This window comes from Pristis pectinata, chromosome 24 (genome assembly GCF_009764475.1).
Source record: "Pristis pectinata isolate sPriPec2 chromosome 24, sPriPec2.1.pri, whole genome shotgun sequence".
In the NCBI taxonomy this organism is placed as follows: Eukaryota; Metazoa; Chordata; class Chondrichthyes; order Rhinopristiformes; family Pristidae; genus Pristis; species Pristis pectinata.
The window spans coordinates 7,366,699-7,385,477 of record NC_067428.1 but is presented as its reverse complement, the minus strand read 5'-3'; the positions used below and the strand labels follow the sequence as shown (position 1 = coordinate 7,385,477).

Here is an 18,779-nt window from a genome sequence, read left to right as displayed (position 1 = left end):
TTTGCCATCTTCTTTGATTCTTTTGCCCGCACTAAGCGGCTAATTGAAGGAAGGAAGGGGAAGAGCCCGGTGGCATGGGTGGGGGTGGGGGGGGAAGTTGAATCCCACACGGTCACAGGGAGAACGTGCAAACTCCACAGAGACCATGCCTGAGGTCAGGATTGAACCCGGGTCTCTGGTACTGCAAGGCAGCAGTTCTACCCACTATATCACTTAATAATGCCACCCAATAACAAGCTCCGCCAACACCCTGCCTGTGGTGAACTGGCTCATTTAAGCAAGGTAGTCACAGAATACTGGAGCTCGGTGCCCTTGAGTTAGGGAATGGGATAGGCGGATGAGGATTGGGGGAGAGCTTCATATTTCTGCTCTAGAACCCCAGCAGGAAGTGTGGAGGTTTGGTGCCAGAAGGATTAATATCTTGATTCTTCAGATGACATCCTCAGCAATCCAGTGACCTCCTTCCCACCAAACAGATTCACCCATCAACAGTGGATCGACTGGAAGACAAATTGTGCCCATCGCTTCCCCCCAGCATGGAGGCAACATCTCCCGAGCAGGAGAAACTTAGCCAACGTGACACCATCTGAACTTGGGGGCCAAGCCAGGTTGTTGGGACAGAGGGCAATGAGCTTCATTCTGCACCCGACTGTGGTTCACCTGACCTGGTACAGATCCTGAATACCTGGAAAGTGACCTTCCTTTCCATGGGTTAACACCCTTCTCTGTAATGAGTTAGTTATGAAATGACCATATTTTGAACTTAGGCATTTGATACAAGATGTCCTTACAGAGAGTGAATTTATTCTGTTTGAAAAGCCCAATATATCCTTTAATTAAGAAGTCCGTGTTTAAAAACTCAAATTGCGTTGGATGGTACTACACTTTGGTGCCCAACACAATTTAACTAAGATAAGATATATTTATTAATCACATGTACATCGAAACACACAGTGAAATGTATCTTTTGCGTAGAGTGTTCTGGGGCCAGCCCGCAAGTGTCACCACGCTTCTGGCGCCAACATAACATGCCCACAACTTCCTAACCCATACGTCTTTGGAATGTGGGAGGAAACTGGTGCACCCGGAGAAAACCCATGCAGACACGGGGAGAATGTACAAACTCCTTACAGGCAGTGGCCGGAAATGAACCCGGATCGCTGGCACTGTAATAACATTACGCTAACCTCTACACTACCGTGCCTGCCCTGAAACTTCAGTGAAATGTGAGACGATGAGGAAATGTGGGCAAGTTACGCCATCCACAATTTTCCTTCAGGTTTGTCTTACACATCTGATGTGCCAATGCACGGTAGATCCCAGATGTGCAACTGTGCCCAACAGCGTGCAAAGCCCACCTGGATTGTTGTGGATGTGTCCATGGTACCAGCCATCCCACTCATACAGTCGGTGGCTCTCACAGCCTTGGGGTAGGTTCAGTGTTTCCAACAGGGCAGCTGCTGGAGCAGCTCAACCTTCAGCTCCCCAAATCCCACACCCCTGCCCCCATCCCGTGACCCTTGCCCACCTCCCCATACCGGCCACTAACCTGCCAGTTCACCCCTGCCTCCTGAACTGCTCACCCTTACCGACCTTTCTGCCCTTACCTTTTCCAGTCCTGACCCCGACCCTTCTACCAGTCGTGGCCTGACTCCCACCATGATGCCTCTCTCTTCCTATCTCGACCGCCAGCCTCTCTTCTGATCTACCCCACAACCATCCCTCCCAATCCCAAACACTCCCCCACCCCAGGTTTCTCTCAGCCTCCCGGCATTGAACTTACCTGGTCTCTTTGCAAAGTATGCAAAGGCTTTTGATGGTTCACTCTCTTCAGCAGCGCACCAGGTTTCGGACTGTAATGTGGTACTAAATTTCCCTTCAATCAGAGCATTCATCATCCTGCCATCCACCCACAGTTTAATGTGCCCAAACAGGAACAATTCACTCTCTAGGCAGGATGCATTATATGAAATTCCATATTATTCAATTGTTCAAAGGAGTTGTGTGTCTCCCTCCCAAACTCAAGTCTTCAGTGACCCCTGTTTCTTGGCAGTGAACGTTAGAGTCACAGAGAGACCCACAGCATGGAAACAGGTTCTTCACCCCACTGGGTCCATACTGATTCCCTACCACCCATTTACACTAGTCCTACATTAATTCCACTTTTTATTCTCCTTACATTCTTATTAAATCCCCCCTGTTTCTGCCACTAACCTACACCAAGGGCAATTTACAGTGGCCAATTAACCTACCAATCTGCACATCTTTGGGATGTGGGAGGAAACTGGAGCACCTGGAGGAAACCCAGGGAGAACGTGCAAACTCCATGCAGACAGTGCCCGAGGTCAGGATTGAACCTGGGTCTTTGGCACTGTGAAGCAGCAGCTTTACTAGCTGTGCCACTGTGCCGCCCGAAGTTATCCTGCAAAATGGGTCAGGAGTCCTTTCCACCTCATCCACGATATGGTCAGACAGGCCATCAAGGTTCACTAATAACCTTGCACTCAGAGAACAGAATCCAGCCATCCCAGCTGAGACAGAAAGAGAGGCACAGAAAAAGCATGCTTTGTCCCATGGAATATTCCAGAATGTATAGGCAGAGATCCACCTCCCTTCCGAAATGGCTGCTGAATAATCAATTTCCATGAGCTGTTTGAGCTCTATAACCAAGAGCCCAAGCATGTGGATGTGCCGGATTTTAAGAATGTGGTAAAATGTTGCCTGAAATTGTGCCACTTTGCTGGTACCTGCCGCCTTTTAAAGAAAGAATGTGCCACACTCTCAGAGGAGTCAAAAGCTGTGACTTCTCACAATGCTTTAAATATCCAATCAGAGCAATGTTGGATTTGCCTATCGAATCGTTTGCCATGGTATTTGATCACCTCCATTTCATGCAGGCTACGGGTCAGGAGCTGGGAAGTGTGGTTAGACAGGGCAACTCTTTCTCAGCCAGTGTTCCTGGTGAGCCAGGTGGCGTAGGCTTCTCTGATACCACAAGTGTTGGCAATGAGAGGCAACCATGGGCTCTTGGTTAGATCATTTGAGTCTACGTCGAGATGTTCTATGGAATTTGAACTTCTGAGCCTTGTGTGAGGGGAACGCCAGGTTTGCCTGAATCTGAATCATAGAATTCTACATCCAGATCATGTTGGCTCTTTAGAAAAGCCATATCTTCACCCCCAACTATATCCTCATAGTCTTGCAAATCCTGAAGTTGATCTCAGGCAAGTTTAGATCCATGATCTTTGTCCACACTCCCAGATAAAGTTGGGTTTGGAGTATTAATATTGAGGTTAAGTCTCTGCCAAGTGACACACACTGTGCATTGTGGGAGTGTGATCTGCGATGGTCTGGGCCTTGTTTACTTATCCTTGTGCAGGATTACAGTGAATTTTATGTATCACACAGTTGAAAGTTCTGTGGTAAATTTTTGTAGATTTTACAACCAAAACCCTACATTATTAATCACAGGCACAGGAAATGGGATTGCAACATGAAGGTTTGGCTGATGAACATTTCTACTGCCAACATAGTAGGATCTCCCAACAAGAGGTGGTGAATAATCCTTAGCCTGATGCTACAGATATATAATGAGCAAAAGACGATGAAAATCAAAGTACGTAGTTGCTGCAAATTTAAAACAAAAATAGAAAGTGATAGAATTCAAAGCCAACCTGAAACATGGTGGTTGACTGTCCAGAAGAAGGTGGTTTCCAACTCTGGTTGAATGCTTTCTTGGTGTGAATTGTCTCCAGTGCCTCTGGCTGTCCAATCTCCCTGCACATGGCCTTCCATCCCTTTTGATCACCAAGCGTAATCAATGTCGTGGTGCATCACCAACCCTCCACACTCATCACCCAATGTAGACAATCTCTCTGTGTTTCACCTTCTTTCCTCACTGTTCAGCCAATACAGCCAATCCCTTTGTGCATCCCCCTCCCTCCCCACTGGTCAACCAATACAGCCAATCCCTTGGCACATTACCTTCCCTCCTCATTGGTCACCCAACATGGTCAGTCCCTCAGAACCACCTCCCCACAACATTGGAAACAACAACATTAGACTCAATTAGATGATTCTTGGTGTGTGAATCTGTTTTCCTCCCCATATCTCCATCATTTTAATAGCTAACAGTCTTTCGATGAACCCCTGTGGGTTTTCTCAGGATTGCTCACGTGCGCCCTGGAGATCAATCTTCATTCTTGAGGCAAGGCAAGTCCACCTAATCACTTACTGATTGTAAGACCGGCAGCAAATGGAGATGAGTCAGCATCCAGCCAAATGAATAAAAATAATTAGTTCTAAGTTAAAAGCTGAGGCTCATCACCATGAGACCAAAGTTGTCAATTCAGTGGAGAAAAGAGAAGTTCCTTCAGTGTGGACTCTTCCTCCTGGGTGCTGCGTGCTGGGTGCTGGGTGCTGGCCGGCTCGCAGGCACCCTCTTGTGGCTAGTTTTCTAACAACATCGATGGAGTTGTATACTCGATGTGTGTGTGTTGTACTCAGTGGGAGTTCAGCAGGATGAGAGGGGATCTCATTGAAACTTACCGGATACTGAAAGGCCTGGACAGAGTGGACATGGAGAGGATGTTTCCATTAGTAGGAAGGTCTAGGATCTGAGGGCACAGCCTCAGAACAAAGGGACATCCCTTTAAAACTGAGGTGAGGAGGAATTTCTTCAGCCAGAGAGTGGTGAACCTGTGGAATTCGTTGCCACAAACTGCTGTGGAGGCCACACCATTTAAGGCAGAGATTGATAGGTTCTTGATTAGTAAGGGGGGGGGGGGTTAAGGATTACGGGGAGAAGGTGGGACAATGGGGGTTGTGAAAATCAGCCATGATTGAATAGCAGGGCAGACGCGATGGGCCGAATGGCCTAATTCTCCTCCTATATTTTATAGTCTGACACCAAAGCAGACTTGTGTCTAAAATCTCCCTGTCATGGATCAAATAGAGTGAATGTTAATCCACTCTTTTCTCGTGGATGCCCTGTGTGATGTAGACTCAGGCATTGAACATGTTTGGGGCCGTAAGTATGTTGCCCAGTTCCAAGGTCAGGTCTGTGATCACAGTGGAGGAGAGACGACCAGCGGCCATTGGCTGAGAATTGGGGCGGGGTTGAAGAGGTAAAGCAAGTCCGTGGTGGGGTTGTGTGGGTGGGGGCGAGGCGATGGTGTCAGTGAGCGCGATTGGGCCCAGGAGTGGTGGAGCTCAGAGGAGTGGACAGGGTTGGGGTTAGTGGTGATCAGGTCCTCTGTTGTGGGACTTAGCAGGTCTGGGATTGGAAAGAGACCAGTGGGTGGTAACCAAGCACTGTTGGTCAGGAGAGTGATTTGGGATTGGGAGGTGTAGCCATTGGGGGAGTGGACCAAGATATGTGTCTTCCTTTAGAGGGGTCCCAATCTAACACAGTACTGTGAAGACCCAGTTGTCCCAGGAGTGCTCAATAATTGTCCTCCATCTCTGATACCTCCTTGTTACACTGTACCAAACGCGAGCAACTCTGCCTTGAAAGCCACCCACCATTCTGGATGCAACCCAACTCCTTCCTCGCCTCCAAACAGTCAGAGCAAATGATAATTCTGCTTCTCCCAAAACACAGACTGGAAGTTGCAAATCCTGTGAGGTCAAAGCTGTTGTTCAGGCTTGTCAGGGATCAAATGGAGTGAATGTTAATTCACCCTTTGCACCATCGTTGCTTCACCGCTTGACAGAATTGTTCAGCCTTGGTCAAAGTAAGCTGTGACATCAGCTGCTTGAATTTGGAGAGTGAAGATGTAGCTGGATGTCAGTGAATTTCAGATTTAATTGGAAAATGTAGCTAATTAAAATTATTGACACCTGCAGCTCCTTTGCTGAATTTTTCCACGCTCTTAATTTTGATTACAAACCTTACTGGAGTTCCTTCTGCTGGAGCCTCAGGTGAGAATTGTGATTCTCTTTCTGGCCCCTTGGTCTCTAAGAGGAAGCTGCACAACAATGAAATGTATCCTCGACCAGTTCCTTCACACACACACATAATCACACACACACACAATCACACACACACACAATCACACACACACACACACACAATCACACACACACACACAATCACACGCACGCACACACACACACACACACACACAATCGCACAATCCCTCACACACACACACAATCACACACACACACACAATCACACACAATCACACAATCCCTCACACACACACATACACACACACAATCCCTCACACACACACACACACACACACACACACACACACACAATCCCTCACACACACAATCACACACACACACACACACACGATCACACAATCCCTCACACACACACACACACACACAAATGCACATGCAATCTCTCACACACACACATGTAATCACATACACACATTCATACACATTGGCGCATGGATACACAAACATACAAATGCATTGTCACACACATAACACACACACATGCACATTTGCACATACACAGACACACAGATGCACACAACCACGTGTACAAACTTGCACACAGATGTACACACATACAGACACACACACATGCACACACACACACACTAATCTCTCACACACACACACACACACACACACACACACACACACACACACACACAGAGTCAATGAATACTGATTAGGAATCCTGTCTCTTTCTCCCCTGTCGAGCAGCGGTGCTGAGAAGTGTTCTGACGCTGTTGTCCCACAGTAACTCTCACAGACCACAGGGACTAAGGAGGAGGAAAATTCAGCCCAAGTCCTCAATCCAATGACCATCAGTGGCTCAGATTGGAGATCAACCTCAGAACCAGTGTCCTGGTCTGCCTCAACTCTCCCTTCCCCCTCCTCACTCACTCAGTCACATTGTAAACATTGGCTCCTGAAACAGAATGATTGGTGCCAACCTGAGTGAAAAGTAAACCATTGCGGGCCAACACAGTATCCACATTAGAAATTGGCCAACACCATGTCTGCACTGTGATGGTACCAGTGAGAAATTCAAGTTACTTTCACCCACGGTGGCCCGGTCCTAATCACCACACTGCTGGAAAGATGGGATTGGACTGGAGAGAATGCAGAGGAGATTAGCCAGGATGTCGCTGGGGATGGAGGACTTTCATTAAGGGGAGAGATCACACAGGCCGGGCTTGTTTTCCCTGGAGCAAAGGAAGCTGAAGGATGGCCTGGTAGAAGTGTTTAGGATTATGAGAGGGTTAGATGGTCAAAATCTTTCCCCTTGGTAGGGGAAATCAAAAACAAGAGGGCATAGGTCTTGGTATTGGTATTGGTTTATTATTGTCACTTGTACCATGGTTCAGTGAAAAACTTGTCTTACAAACTGATCGTACAGGTCAATTCATTACACAGTGCAGTTACATTGAGTTAGTACAAAGTGTATTGAGGTAGTACAGGTAAAAACAGTAACAGTACAGAGTAAAGTGTCACAGTTACAGAGGAACTGCAGTGCAATAAGGTGCAAGGTCACAACAAGGTAGATCGTGAGGTCATAGTCCATCTCATTGTATAAAGGAACCGTTCAATAGTCTTATCACAGTGGGGTAGAAGCTGTCCTTAAGTCTGGTGGTACGAGCGAAGTGTATTTAGGAGACCTAAGAGGGGTTGATATCAGGAGCATGCTGCCTGATACAATCACAATGTTTAAGAGGCACTAGGCAGACACTTAAATTGGGAAGGCATAGAAGGATGCCACCCTAATGCTGGCAAATGGAATGAGTGTGGATGGGCAAAAAGACCAGCATGGACATGGTGGGCTGAAGGGCCTGTTTCTCCGGTATATAACTCCATGGTCCCAATAGAAGCTAATCACAGAATTAGCCTGAGGCTTTATGAATTGGGGAAAGCATTTAATTAACTTGAAGGAGAGGAGGGAATGCTGCCCCTGGTACAGACCAGTTGAAGTGTCCTGCGCCAGTCAGTAAGGTCACGTCTGACGCCCCTGCCAACAGATACCTTGTCGCAAACGCCTCGTGGGTAAACCTCCACCTGTGGTCTGAGTTTTGGAAGCTCTGAACCTGGGGAGCTTCTCCTCCCCTCAAATGTGGCACTGGCCTTCACAGGGCAGTCTTCCTTTAACTGGAGGTCCACCAGCAGTTTAAGAAGAATGAAGTGTTTATACGTCTGACAAATTATCTTCTAAAATCTGCTTCTGCTGCTAAAGCCCACAACCTGTCTTCTTTAACTAACGGCTCTTCTTTTTAATCTTATTTGCATTCATATTATCCTCGCAGGTGGTACTCCAATACGAGGTAAGAACGATGGAAGTCGGTGAACTTTCACCCTTTCTTTGGTTTACCTTTTGTTTTAATTATTTATCCTTTACGTTTTCTTTCAGAACTTTTCATTTTTGTTTAACAAAAGAATCGTCTTTTATTTCTGTCTGGTATTTTGTCGCCGTTTGTCTCTTGTGTTATTTTTTAAACTTATATTAAATCGAGCAAGATTTCTCTATTCGATATGCTTTGACTGAAAGCATATCATAGCTTTTGTATGTCATAAAGCCAGTCACAGCTTCATATTTGTCTCTCAGTGTCAGCCCCCACCCACCCAAATCCACTGAAAACTTTTCTCTCCTTTTACTTTTTAAGCTGTGTTCTTTTATTTATTTTGGAGGACCTTAACTGTTTTATTACTATTGCATTGAGGGCTCCCTCCTGGGCAATCTTAGCCTCAACGGGACCAGCTCAAGAAACTTTTCTTGGCAGGCGTTATTGATTATAATTATAGGAAGGTCGTCATGGAAGAAGAGGTCGCAGAGTGCAGCGAGGAAAGCACTTCACGTCTCCGTGTTGCCTCGTTCCGAGTTAGGGCACTCAAACGCGATAACCTGAGAGTGCCGATGCAACAACGATTTGTGAAACTGAAAGCCTCATCGATAAAAACAAGATAGAAATTGCGTGTTTGGTCTGTGTTTTAAATGATCTTTATGAAATCCAGAGCTTGAAGGTCTTTGCTTTTTCTATTATAAGGTGGCAGAGTCTTTTGTAGACTGTCATTAGCCCACATCCTGCAGCTTACTTCAGTGTTAGAAATGTCTGTGCTGTGTTCTTTATGTCTGCTTATCCAGCCTTGTGATCTGGAATATTGTTTCAATGAAAAGTGGCTGCAGAATTAATCTCCTACCCAGTTCTCCAACAGCCAAACAATTCCGAAGTGGCTTCCCTGTGTCCCCCTCCCCATGGACTATTTATAAAACTCAGGGCCCATCCTTCATCTGCTCTCGGGGTGGTATGTGACATGCTACACGGAAACAGTGTGCTCCTGGGCTGGGCAAGTGACCGGCTTCTGTCCACCCTGCTGATCAGTCACCCGAGCGGGAAGGCAAACTGGTTCACAAATTTCAGGCAAGGATAGGATCAGGCGGAAGTCCGGAAGCTCACAAGTGATGATCCCCACAGGGCCGAGGGAACTGATACCTCAGGAGTCGTGTTCAATTGGCTTCAGTAAGTTGGGTGTTGAAGGTGTGCATGGAGAACTAACAACTCAACCTGCCAGAGGCATAGTTCAACATTCTGTGTTGTCTCCGATGAATGAAATTTACTGGGATTTGACAAAACTGGTTCTCTGCTTCTCACTGGCTCCTGAATTCTCTCATCATGACCTCTGCTACTATTATAGCAGAAACATATCAGCTTCCAATCTAACTGAGCTCAATTTGGAGGTTGTACACTGCCTGTTTAGTGTGTGTAGTGTAGCCAGTGTGCAGTGGGATCCTCAGAACCTTGAATTAGAAGCCCATATAATTCTCAAAGCTTGCTGTGAACCCTTTCCCTGTGTTCTCAATGCCCTTACAGTGAGGATAACATTGAGAAATTCTCACAGAGGAAAGACCCTACCTGGCTGCTCATTCCGCACCTGATCGCAGTGAGCTCGGTGACGGTTACTAACCATCTCCTTCGCTGAGCCCTTCACTGATGTAAATCTTTCAGTACATGCAGATAGGCAGGTGCTACAGTCTGCTCACTGCCAAGACCCCCAGCCTCTTGAACCAAGGGGCATGTCTGCTAATATCCTGGGTCTCCTGAACCAGAGAGTCTCCCTGCCTCTGCTCTGGGGTTCCTGAATCACTGGAGGTCAAACTACTGGTGCAGTCTCGTTCTGCACCTCCGACATTCAGTTCACAGCCCATGTTTCGCAGTCATGGGTGAGGGCCCAGTCTTGCCCATCTGCTCTGCAATATAAACAAGGGGAAGGAAAGTAGGAGTGATGTAGGTGAGGGCCTATCTCGGTACATTGGTAGCCTCCACAGTTGGACATCACAGTGAGCTCCATGGGGGTAGAAATGAATGGGGCAGGAGTCCTGCTGGGCCAGAATGGAGGACATCCTAGAGATTCAGGCAAGGGTTTCCAATCCTTCAATACCTGGGCAGGTCCAGGGTTCGATCCATTGTTACTGCCGTATTGGCAGGCCAGGACATGGCAGAGGGTGAGAAGGAGAAAGTCAATCAGTTTGGGTTCTAATCCTGAATGGTGATTGGATGCTGTGCATGGTGGCAGCTGGGTGAGAACAGGAAGGCCTTGGCCCTGAAGCCTCAACTATCCCCGACACCTGGCACTTAACTGATCAGGCCCAGTTACAAAGAATGGCCTCTCGGAAGAGGCTTCAGAAGAGCCAGGAGGCCTGAAAAGTCATAATCCAGCATTTCAGTAGAGAAAAGATGACAGTTGAAGGGAATGTAAGGAAAGATCCACAGAAAGATGTTTTTGTAAAACATCAGGACTAAGTTTAGGAAAATAACCTGAATAATAAAGTTCACGTTTTCAGAATTGAGAATAGAAACTCAGTCCACCTCAGGACCTCTCATTCAGATCTGAATCCTATGATCTCAAGTTGTGCCTCTCCCAGTGCTTCTTCTCAATGTTCTTTACAGGTGTATTTTTATATATGGATTAAGAGAGGGGCCCAGGACAGCAAACCAACTTGACAAGAAGGATATCTGCATTTAAAGGGTCGGAGTTCAAAGGTGCCAATGCCACTAGAATTAGCTGCAGGAGGAGCTGTGAAGGCGGGGTGGGAAGGGGGCGGTTTCAGTTAGAAACCATGGGATCTCGTTGCCGAGAACAGAGAACTAATAGCCCAGCTGGACTGTAGGGAAATAGACTTGTAAATGGCCGGAAGTGTTTTATTTTCACATTACAGCCTCCTTATATTAAGGGTGATTTATGTTAAATGCAGGTCCCAGAGTGTGTGCACAATGGGAATTTAGAGTCATGGAGTTGTACAACGTAGAAATGGCCCCTCCAGTCCAGCATGTCCATGACAACCATTCTCCCCATCTACATTAAACCACATGAGGACCATATCCTTCGATGCCTTTGATATAAACCTCTCACATTTCCCTTCCCAGCATCTTGCCTGCTCAGTATTATAGTTCATAATACCTCACCACCCAACTATCACTCATTTCTCATCTCTGTCTTGCCCCTTGGGTAGGTTTTAATTCGAGATTGTGGGAATGGGATTGCCTGAATTCGTATTGCAAGATTGAAACCATGCTACAGCTTAGCATCAACTTGGACCCAAAATGTACCCAGCTGGCAGCCCAAGGTCTGCATTGTGGCCTTGGCCAGGAGGTGATGGTCAACTTAGCTACAGTCACTGCAGTTTTGAGAATGAACTACTGATGTCTGAGGTCTGAGCTGAGTGCTTGTCTCCCTCAAAAACTCTTCAAGAAAGCCCAGTCGCAGGGAGTTCCTGTTTCAGTTCAGCTGATCCAGCTGATCTGTTGGTGTGTAAACTGGGATATTCTTCGTTAAAATGCATTGATGGGGTAGATAGTCAACATCTTTTTTGCATGGTATCAAAGGCAAGAGGGCATAGGTTTAAGGTGAGAGGAAGGAGTTTTAAAGGGGAGCTGAGGGGAAAGGTCTTTACACAGAGAATGGTGGAATCAGATACAATCACTATGTTGAAGAGACTTTTAGACAGATACTTACATAGGCAAGGCATAGAAGGATACAGTTCTGATGTAGGCAAACGGGATTAGTGTTGATGGGAAAAAAGGTCAGCATGGACGTGGTGGGCCAAAAGGCCTGTTTCTGAACTGTATGACTCTAACAGGGATATTTTATATTCTTAACAACTGATTCCCTGTTCAGGCTGCACTACAAGGGGGCTCATCAGTGGGTTTGGATCTTGCATTGTGCCGATCAGAGTTCACGCCAGCTAATAGAAGGAAGACCCACGTTTCCTCAGCAGGTTGCACTACAGCTGATCAGTGTGGAGCATCTGCTGAATTGTGCAGCAATGGTGATGGGAACACACAGCCTTGGGTTAGAAAGGCAACACATCCTGGAATTTACAAGTGGAAAACTAGAGCAAAAAAGATATCCCTCTTGGCATTTGGATTAAAGAGCTCAGCTCTCCTCAGTACCAAGCTATCCCTTCATCAGCTGCTTTCCTAGCAGACAGTGCCATGCTCTTGAGTAAAACCAACCATGTGGATTGTGACAGTTCAGGCAGGGCATGGAAGCAAGAGCAGTAGGGAAGTGCAGCCATACGTGAGGACTGCTGAGGTTTTAATTCCCTCTGCTGCCGTTTGTTTCCTGACAGGTGCTCTGCAGATCGAGAACAGCGAAGAAACTGACCAAGGGAAATACGAGTGTGTGGCGTCGAACAACGCTGGGGTGCGGTACTCTCCTCCTGCTAATCTATACGTGAGAGGTAGGGAGCAGCTGATTACTCAGCACTCTCTCATTAGAGGGTGCTGGGCTCTAGCAGAACCCAAGTCTGTCAACATCTAGTGCCTGAAGGTTCCACTAAAGCAGCACAGCACAGGGGCGTATATCCCCACTAGGTGTGTTTCATTCATTTGGATAATCGACCCCTCCTACACCTCCCCATTCTGATTTCCAATTCTGCAGCAAGAAGGACAAGTGATATTAGTCCTAGAGGAACCTTAGTGTAAGGATTAAAGAAAAGTTCTATTCTTAATTCAATAAAATATATCAAACGCATCAATATACTTGGTTACAATTTTCAAGATAGCTCTGGGAGGCACAGTGGCGCAGCTAGCAGAGCTGTGACCTCACAGCTCCAGTGAACCCAGGTTCAATCCTGACCTCGGGTGCTGTCTGTGTGGAGTTTGCACGTTCTCCCTGTGACTGCGTAGGTTTTCTCCGGATGCTCCGGTTTCCTCCCACATCCCAAAGACGTGTGGGTTGGTAGGTTAATTGGCCACTGTAAATTGCACCCAGTGCATAGATAAGTGGTAGAAGCAGGAGAACGTAGAGAGAATAAAATCAGAACTATGTAAGATTAGTGTAAATGGGTGCTTGATGGTCGGCACAGACTCAATGGGGTGAAGGGCCTGTTTCCCTGCTGTGATTCTCCCAACATGGGCCTGGCCTTGGGAGAAGCACAGGGTTGAATGGATCCATGAATTCAGTGTGTCAATCCCAAGCTGGTTAGTTGAAGAAGCTGGTGAGGTCTCATCAGACTGACCAGGAGGTGTGGATCTGTAGAAACTTACATGGTGCTGACAGCAGGATTACAGATGAAATATGATTAACGTGTGCTTCCAACAGGGGTACAGGGTCATAGTGAATAAGGGCAAGAACTTGGAACTCTCTCCCTGACCTGGCTATACTGTCACCAGTTCTATTATCCTGATTGAAAATAATTAACTGAGCGGAAAACTGTGCTTTTCACTGAAATGAAACATTCCATGTCCTGAATATTCTTAATTAATTAAGATTAAAATTTGAGAGAGGTAATGATTGGGAAACAAGAGCCCAGAAAGGTATCACTGTCCGATGACACCGTGCAGATGTGGCAGCACATTCTACCCCACTTTCAGAATTTGCTGCCAGTGACTTGAGTGGAGCAGAATGCACAGCCCCTACATGTACCGACTGGCCATGAATTTCTGGCTCATTTTAATCAGTGGTACTGTCATCTGTTAACCATAGGGAGGGGAGAAGAAGAAAATGAAACAGGCAAAGTAGTACGATTCACATTCATCATTGGCATACATCATTGCAACACTGGTTCTTTCAGTGTAGTTACAATACTGCTGGGAAGTTAGTCCTTCAGATCCCTTCAAATTTACTGATATACGCCCCTGTTCTATATGAAGATAGGCTATAAGCCGTAGCTAGCAAGGGAAGAGGCTTATTCAGCAATTTTTGTGTAACTTGTGATTCTTGAATATTGCTAAGGTCAGCTGAAGTATGAGTTCAGGATTTAAAAGGTCTCCAGATCTCACTGGGTCTCCGTCCAATCCAGCTTCATCCATCTTTGTTCTGTGAGGGCATTGAAATGGATAAAATGGGCATGAGTTTGGAATAATTCCTTCCCGTTTTTGATGCAGCCAACCCTACTCCCATTGTATCAAAAATCCTGAGGGGGAAATAGCGACACCTCTCACTGACAGCCATTAATGACCATGTCACTGTTCAGATTATTCCCTGTAAGTGTAAAACACGATGCTTTTCCAAATTAACATGTAAGAAATAATTAGTAATATATATTATGATTTCCATAAACATCATAAAATTCTTAATATATACCACAAAATCCATGGGGGGACCATTTTGAAAATGTTTACAAGGGCTGACAAAGATTGACCTCACGTGCTGGAATGGAAGAAAGGACCAGTGAGTTTCTCAAACTGTGTTTAAAGTATTGTTCATTCTCATATCTTTTAAGATTATAATTTCTGATATTTTTTCATCATTTGGCCTTTGACCCAGAGACTATCGATAATGGAGGAGTGGACAAGGATGTGGCTTGAGTAATTTTTCGCAATTTGTGTAGATTGGTTTTAACCATTCTGTCAAGCCGGAAGCTATCACTTGTCTATCCTGTTACTTCCAGAAGTGGCAGCATAACTCTCAACTGGGAACAGTCTACTGCTGAATCTACAATTACAGCCAGTAGTCAGACCGAGAACCTGAGAAGGGTCAATGGCAAAACCTGCTATTTTTTCCCATGGACGGATAAAGAGCTTATAGAAGTCCCTGGGTACTGACAGCTCCCACAAGGTGAAGGAACATCTCTCCCTCACACTGTGAGGTTCTACCTTGGCCCAGTTCAGCTAACCCCAAATAAGGTGGTTGTGCCATAAAGTAACTCTGAGCCAGATCCTTTCTGGTCATTGCCGCTGAACTGTGTGTTGCAACCTTTTTAAGAACATAGGAGTCCTTGTTAAATTAAATCTGCTGGACACGTATTGTATTTCTTCCTAACTTGTGTTGTCATTTTAAATGGGACTAAATGGCAAGTACTGACTTTGTTTACTTGATGGCCAGTGAAGTGCTGGTTGCAGACAGGTAGGCAGGCAGGCAGGCAACATCATTGTACTGGGTGACCCACTCAAAGCATCCCCCAGAGCAACAGTGAGGAAGTACTATCCATTGCTGCTTACTGTGGCTGGCACAGCAGAGAGTGAAGTGCGTATTACAGGGGGGGTGTGTGTGTGTGTTTTTTTCCTTCTTCCTCTCCCCCATTTCTCATTTTTTTCCCTTTTCCTTGGAGCAGACTCGATGGGCTGAATGGCCTGCTTCTGCTCCCTTGTCTTGTGATCTTATGATCTTGTGTGTGTGTGTGTGTGTGTGTGTGTGTGTGTGTGTGTGTGTGTGTGTGTGTGTGTAGTCTATCCAACAGAGCCTGGTTTCCAATCCTGGTCTCAGACCTCCCTGCTATTGGTCCAAGATTGGTCCCAGCTCTGCTAAGATTGTTGTGGGCAGCTACAGTGAAACAGCTACCCCATGTTGAAAGAACTCACACACAGGATCCTCCACTTCTATGAATTGGAGTGGAGACAAGTCATCTTTGATCTGAGGGACTGCCAAAGAAGAAGGTGGCCAAATGGCCTCTGCTGGGTCAGGAAGTCCTTTAAATAACCTGCATGTGACGTAACCCTTAATGGAGGTAAATCTAAGTGAGGTGAATGTGTCCTCCTTGCGTCTTTGGAGGCTTTTACTTCAGTGATTAACCAGACAAAGCATTCAATACTAACTAGAGACTGGGAGGAGATGACAGAGAGTCAGAGGTGGATTATTTGTAGCATCCGCTGTAGCATCGTGGAATTGTGTAAGTGATTGCAGAGCAGCACATGATCAACACAAATAGCAAGATCAAAGCCTCAGGCTGTCATAACTGGTGTACAAAGCAGACAAAATTACAGCTTTAACTGCAGTGAAACTCATGTTGTCATGTAGGGGCATCTCTTCATGCACTGAAGTCTGGAGAAGGTCGATCGAGAGGCCTCTCAATTTAGCTCTCCCCTGTTTGTTGTGGAGAAATGTCTGGCCTCGACTTGGTGCCTGACTCCCTGATAAGTTTGTTGCTGTATCTGTGGCTGTCTCCATTCCATGTGGTAATGCTGTGGTCTGAAGCTATAAAGGTAGAACCTAGAGTTCCCAGGAGGGGATTGGATTTGGACCTTATCAAGGTGAAGAACATCTGCGCTGGGTATTCCAACGTTCTGTGCCTTATTGATCCATAACCTTGCCTGCTGTCTTGCCACAGAAGAGAAAGGAAAGAGCATGCATGACCAACTCCCTCACAAGCCTTTAATAACGGCCCCAGCAATGTCTAAATGCTGTTATTTGGTATTTGCTTGAGGCATCTTCAGAAAGTTTGCTTCCCCACATGGAATTCTATTTGAACAGATAACCCAGGTCTTCAAAAAGCAAGAAACTGCAGATGCTGGAAATCTGAAGAAACCACCAGAAAGTGCTGGAAATACTCAGCAGGTCAGGCGGCATCTGTGGAGAGAGAAGCACGACTTAACATATCAGGTTGAAGACCTTTCATCAGAACGTTCAGGCCTTCAGCTTAAGGAGACTCCTGAGTGGAAGCCTGCACAATTTCAGTTAAAGCCTATGTACTTTGTGTGACCTCACTATGTAAAACTGCCCAAATCGATGCTGAATTCTGAGAAGTCTTGTGCCATGTTTTCAAGTCCAGCGAGAGCTGCATTGGGGCTTGACTCAGGGTCTAGGATTCTTTAATGGTCATCAGGAAACCAACATTCCCATTCATCTGGGCCACAGTTCTAGCAGTAATCCTGGAGATGAAGGAGGGCACTTTGTCTTTAAAGCCATATAGTAGCCGTGTTCCTCATTCCCCTCTACAACACTGCAATGGCGAATCGTTTGCAGAATTGGTTAATACGGGATCCTTCTCTGAGGTACACTGCAGTCCAAAAATCCACAATGTAGCATGTTTATTTCATAAGGTAGTGACTTTATCTCTTTAGACTGTTGCTCTGTAGAGCATCATCTGAAATAAGGCAGAGCTACTCTCGACCACTTGGGATTCCCCTCAGATTCTGCCAAGTTCCGGAGTGGCAGAGACCCATTTTAATGGAACAGCGGCATGTATTTTGAAAGTGGGAAGACTCTTAATTTTGCTTTAAGGGAGCCACTGCATCAAACTGATTTAATATGAGAGATCCTGAATTTTCTGAGAACTTATTCACCTTTCTGTTATTAAAAAACTTGCACGGGCCACAAAGCTGAACTAAAGCAGCATCACTCAGTAAATCGATATCTTGATGGTCAATGAGAGAGGAAGAACAATGTATGATAGAACCAAAGAATTCTACAGGGCATGGGGGCTATTCAGCTTAATGTGCCCATGTTTCACTCTCCTTTTAAAGTGTCATCCACTTAATCCCATTCCCCTGTCCTGTTGCCATATTCCATTTCAATGTTTAAACTCAGGAAGACCTGGGTTCAGGACAGCCCTCCTCATCCAGGATGCAGTCAACATTGACAGGACAATTTATGTTGGAAGGAGGCTTACAGGTTTCGAGGAGACTGGTGCAAGTGCGTCCAAAGGAACAAGCGAAAGCTAGTGCAAATCTCCAGCCTGTGTTGCCTGTGTTTATGATTTATGGTCCTGAAAGTGGAAATCAGTGCACGGGTAATGGGAACATTGATATTCTCTCAGTGAGTTCTACAGACAGCCGACCTTTTGACTGAAAAAGGATCATCATGCCTCTGCTCTTACCCAGTGCCTCTCTCAGTAAAGACCGTGTGATCTCGGACGTTTGCCTTCATGCCCACATTCTTTAAATCTATTCTCTGTTTCTCGAACAGTACGAAACTGCTTTAGGCCTTGCTGTCACTACGTTGTAACAACTAATAATTTGAAACTGATGAAATGACAACACAAAGGGGAAATATTAATGCAATATATTAACACAATGGCTATGGTGTAAGTAGAACAGCATTCCCAGTTGAGAGTTATGCATTTACTCCATAGACTGTCAATTAACTGGAGTACAGGTTGTTGAAAATATTATCGTCCTTGCCTACTTTATGTGTAAAGTACCACTCATGGCGTAAGGAAGTAATTCGTTTTGTTAGAATTGTTTTTTGTCTCAAATGCATGCAAACTATCAACAGCCTGAGCTCTGTCTTCAGGGGATAAAGTAATTACAAAGGCAATGATTTGACCATAGTGTTGGGGTTGTTGCTTGACAGTCTCTTCATCCTCCTGAAGATCTGAACTCTGAGGATTCGAAGGTCATGGATGAAGTTTACTAGAAGGAAAAATAATATGCCATTCAAAAAATTCTGCTTTGAACTAGTGCCATTTAGACAAGTTATGATATTGGGAAAGAAATATAGACCAATTGGATGGAGCGGTGAAAGTTCTTTGGTGACGTATTGAAGATAACCCAAATGATTTTCTTTCCTGAAATTTTCAATTTTGATTATAAAAATGTTAGGGGGATGAATATCGAATCCCTCTCAGAGTCTTCCTCCCAAGTCTGCGACATACAGGGTTCTGCTGTGTTTGAAAG

At 45.7% G+C, this 18,779-nt stretch overlaps 1 protein-coding gene across 1 annotated transcript in view; it reads left to right on the top strand.

Annotated features, from left to right (window-relative positions):
• LOC127582347 (receptor-type tyrosine-protein phosphatase delta-like) overlaps nucleotides 1–18,779 on the top strand; it is a 439,637-nt gene that overhangs the window by 259,130 nt on the left and 161,728 nt on the right. The window contains exon 6 of the mRNA XM_052037503.1: nucleotides 12,572–12,682. Coding sequence (XP_051893463.1) covers nucleotides 12,572–12,682 — 111 coding nt within the window. The remainder of the gene's footprint in view (nucleotides 1–12,571; nucleotides 12,683–18,779) is intronic.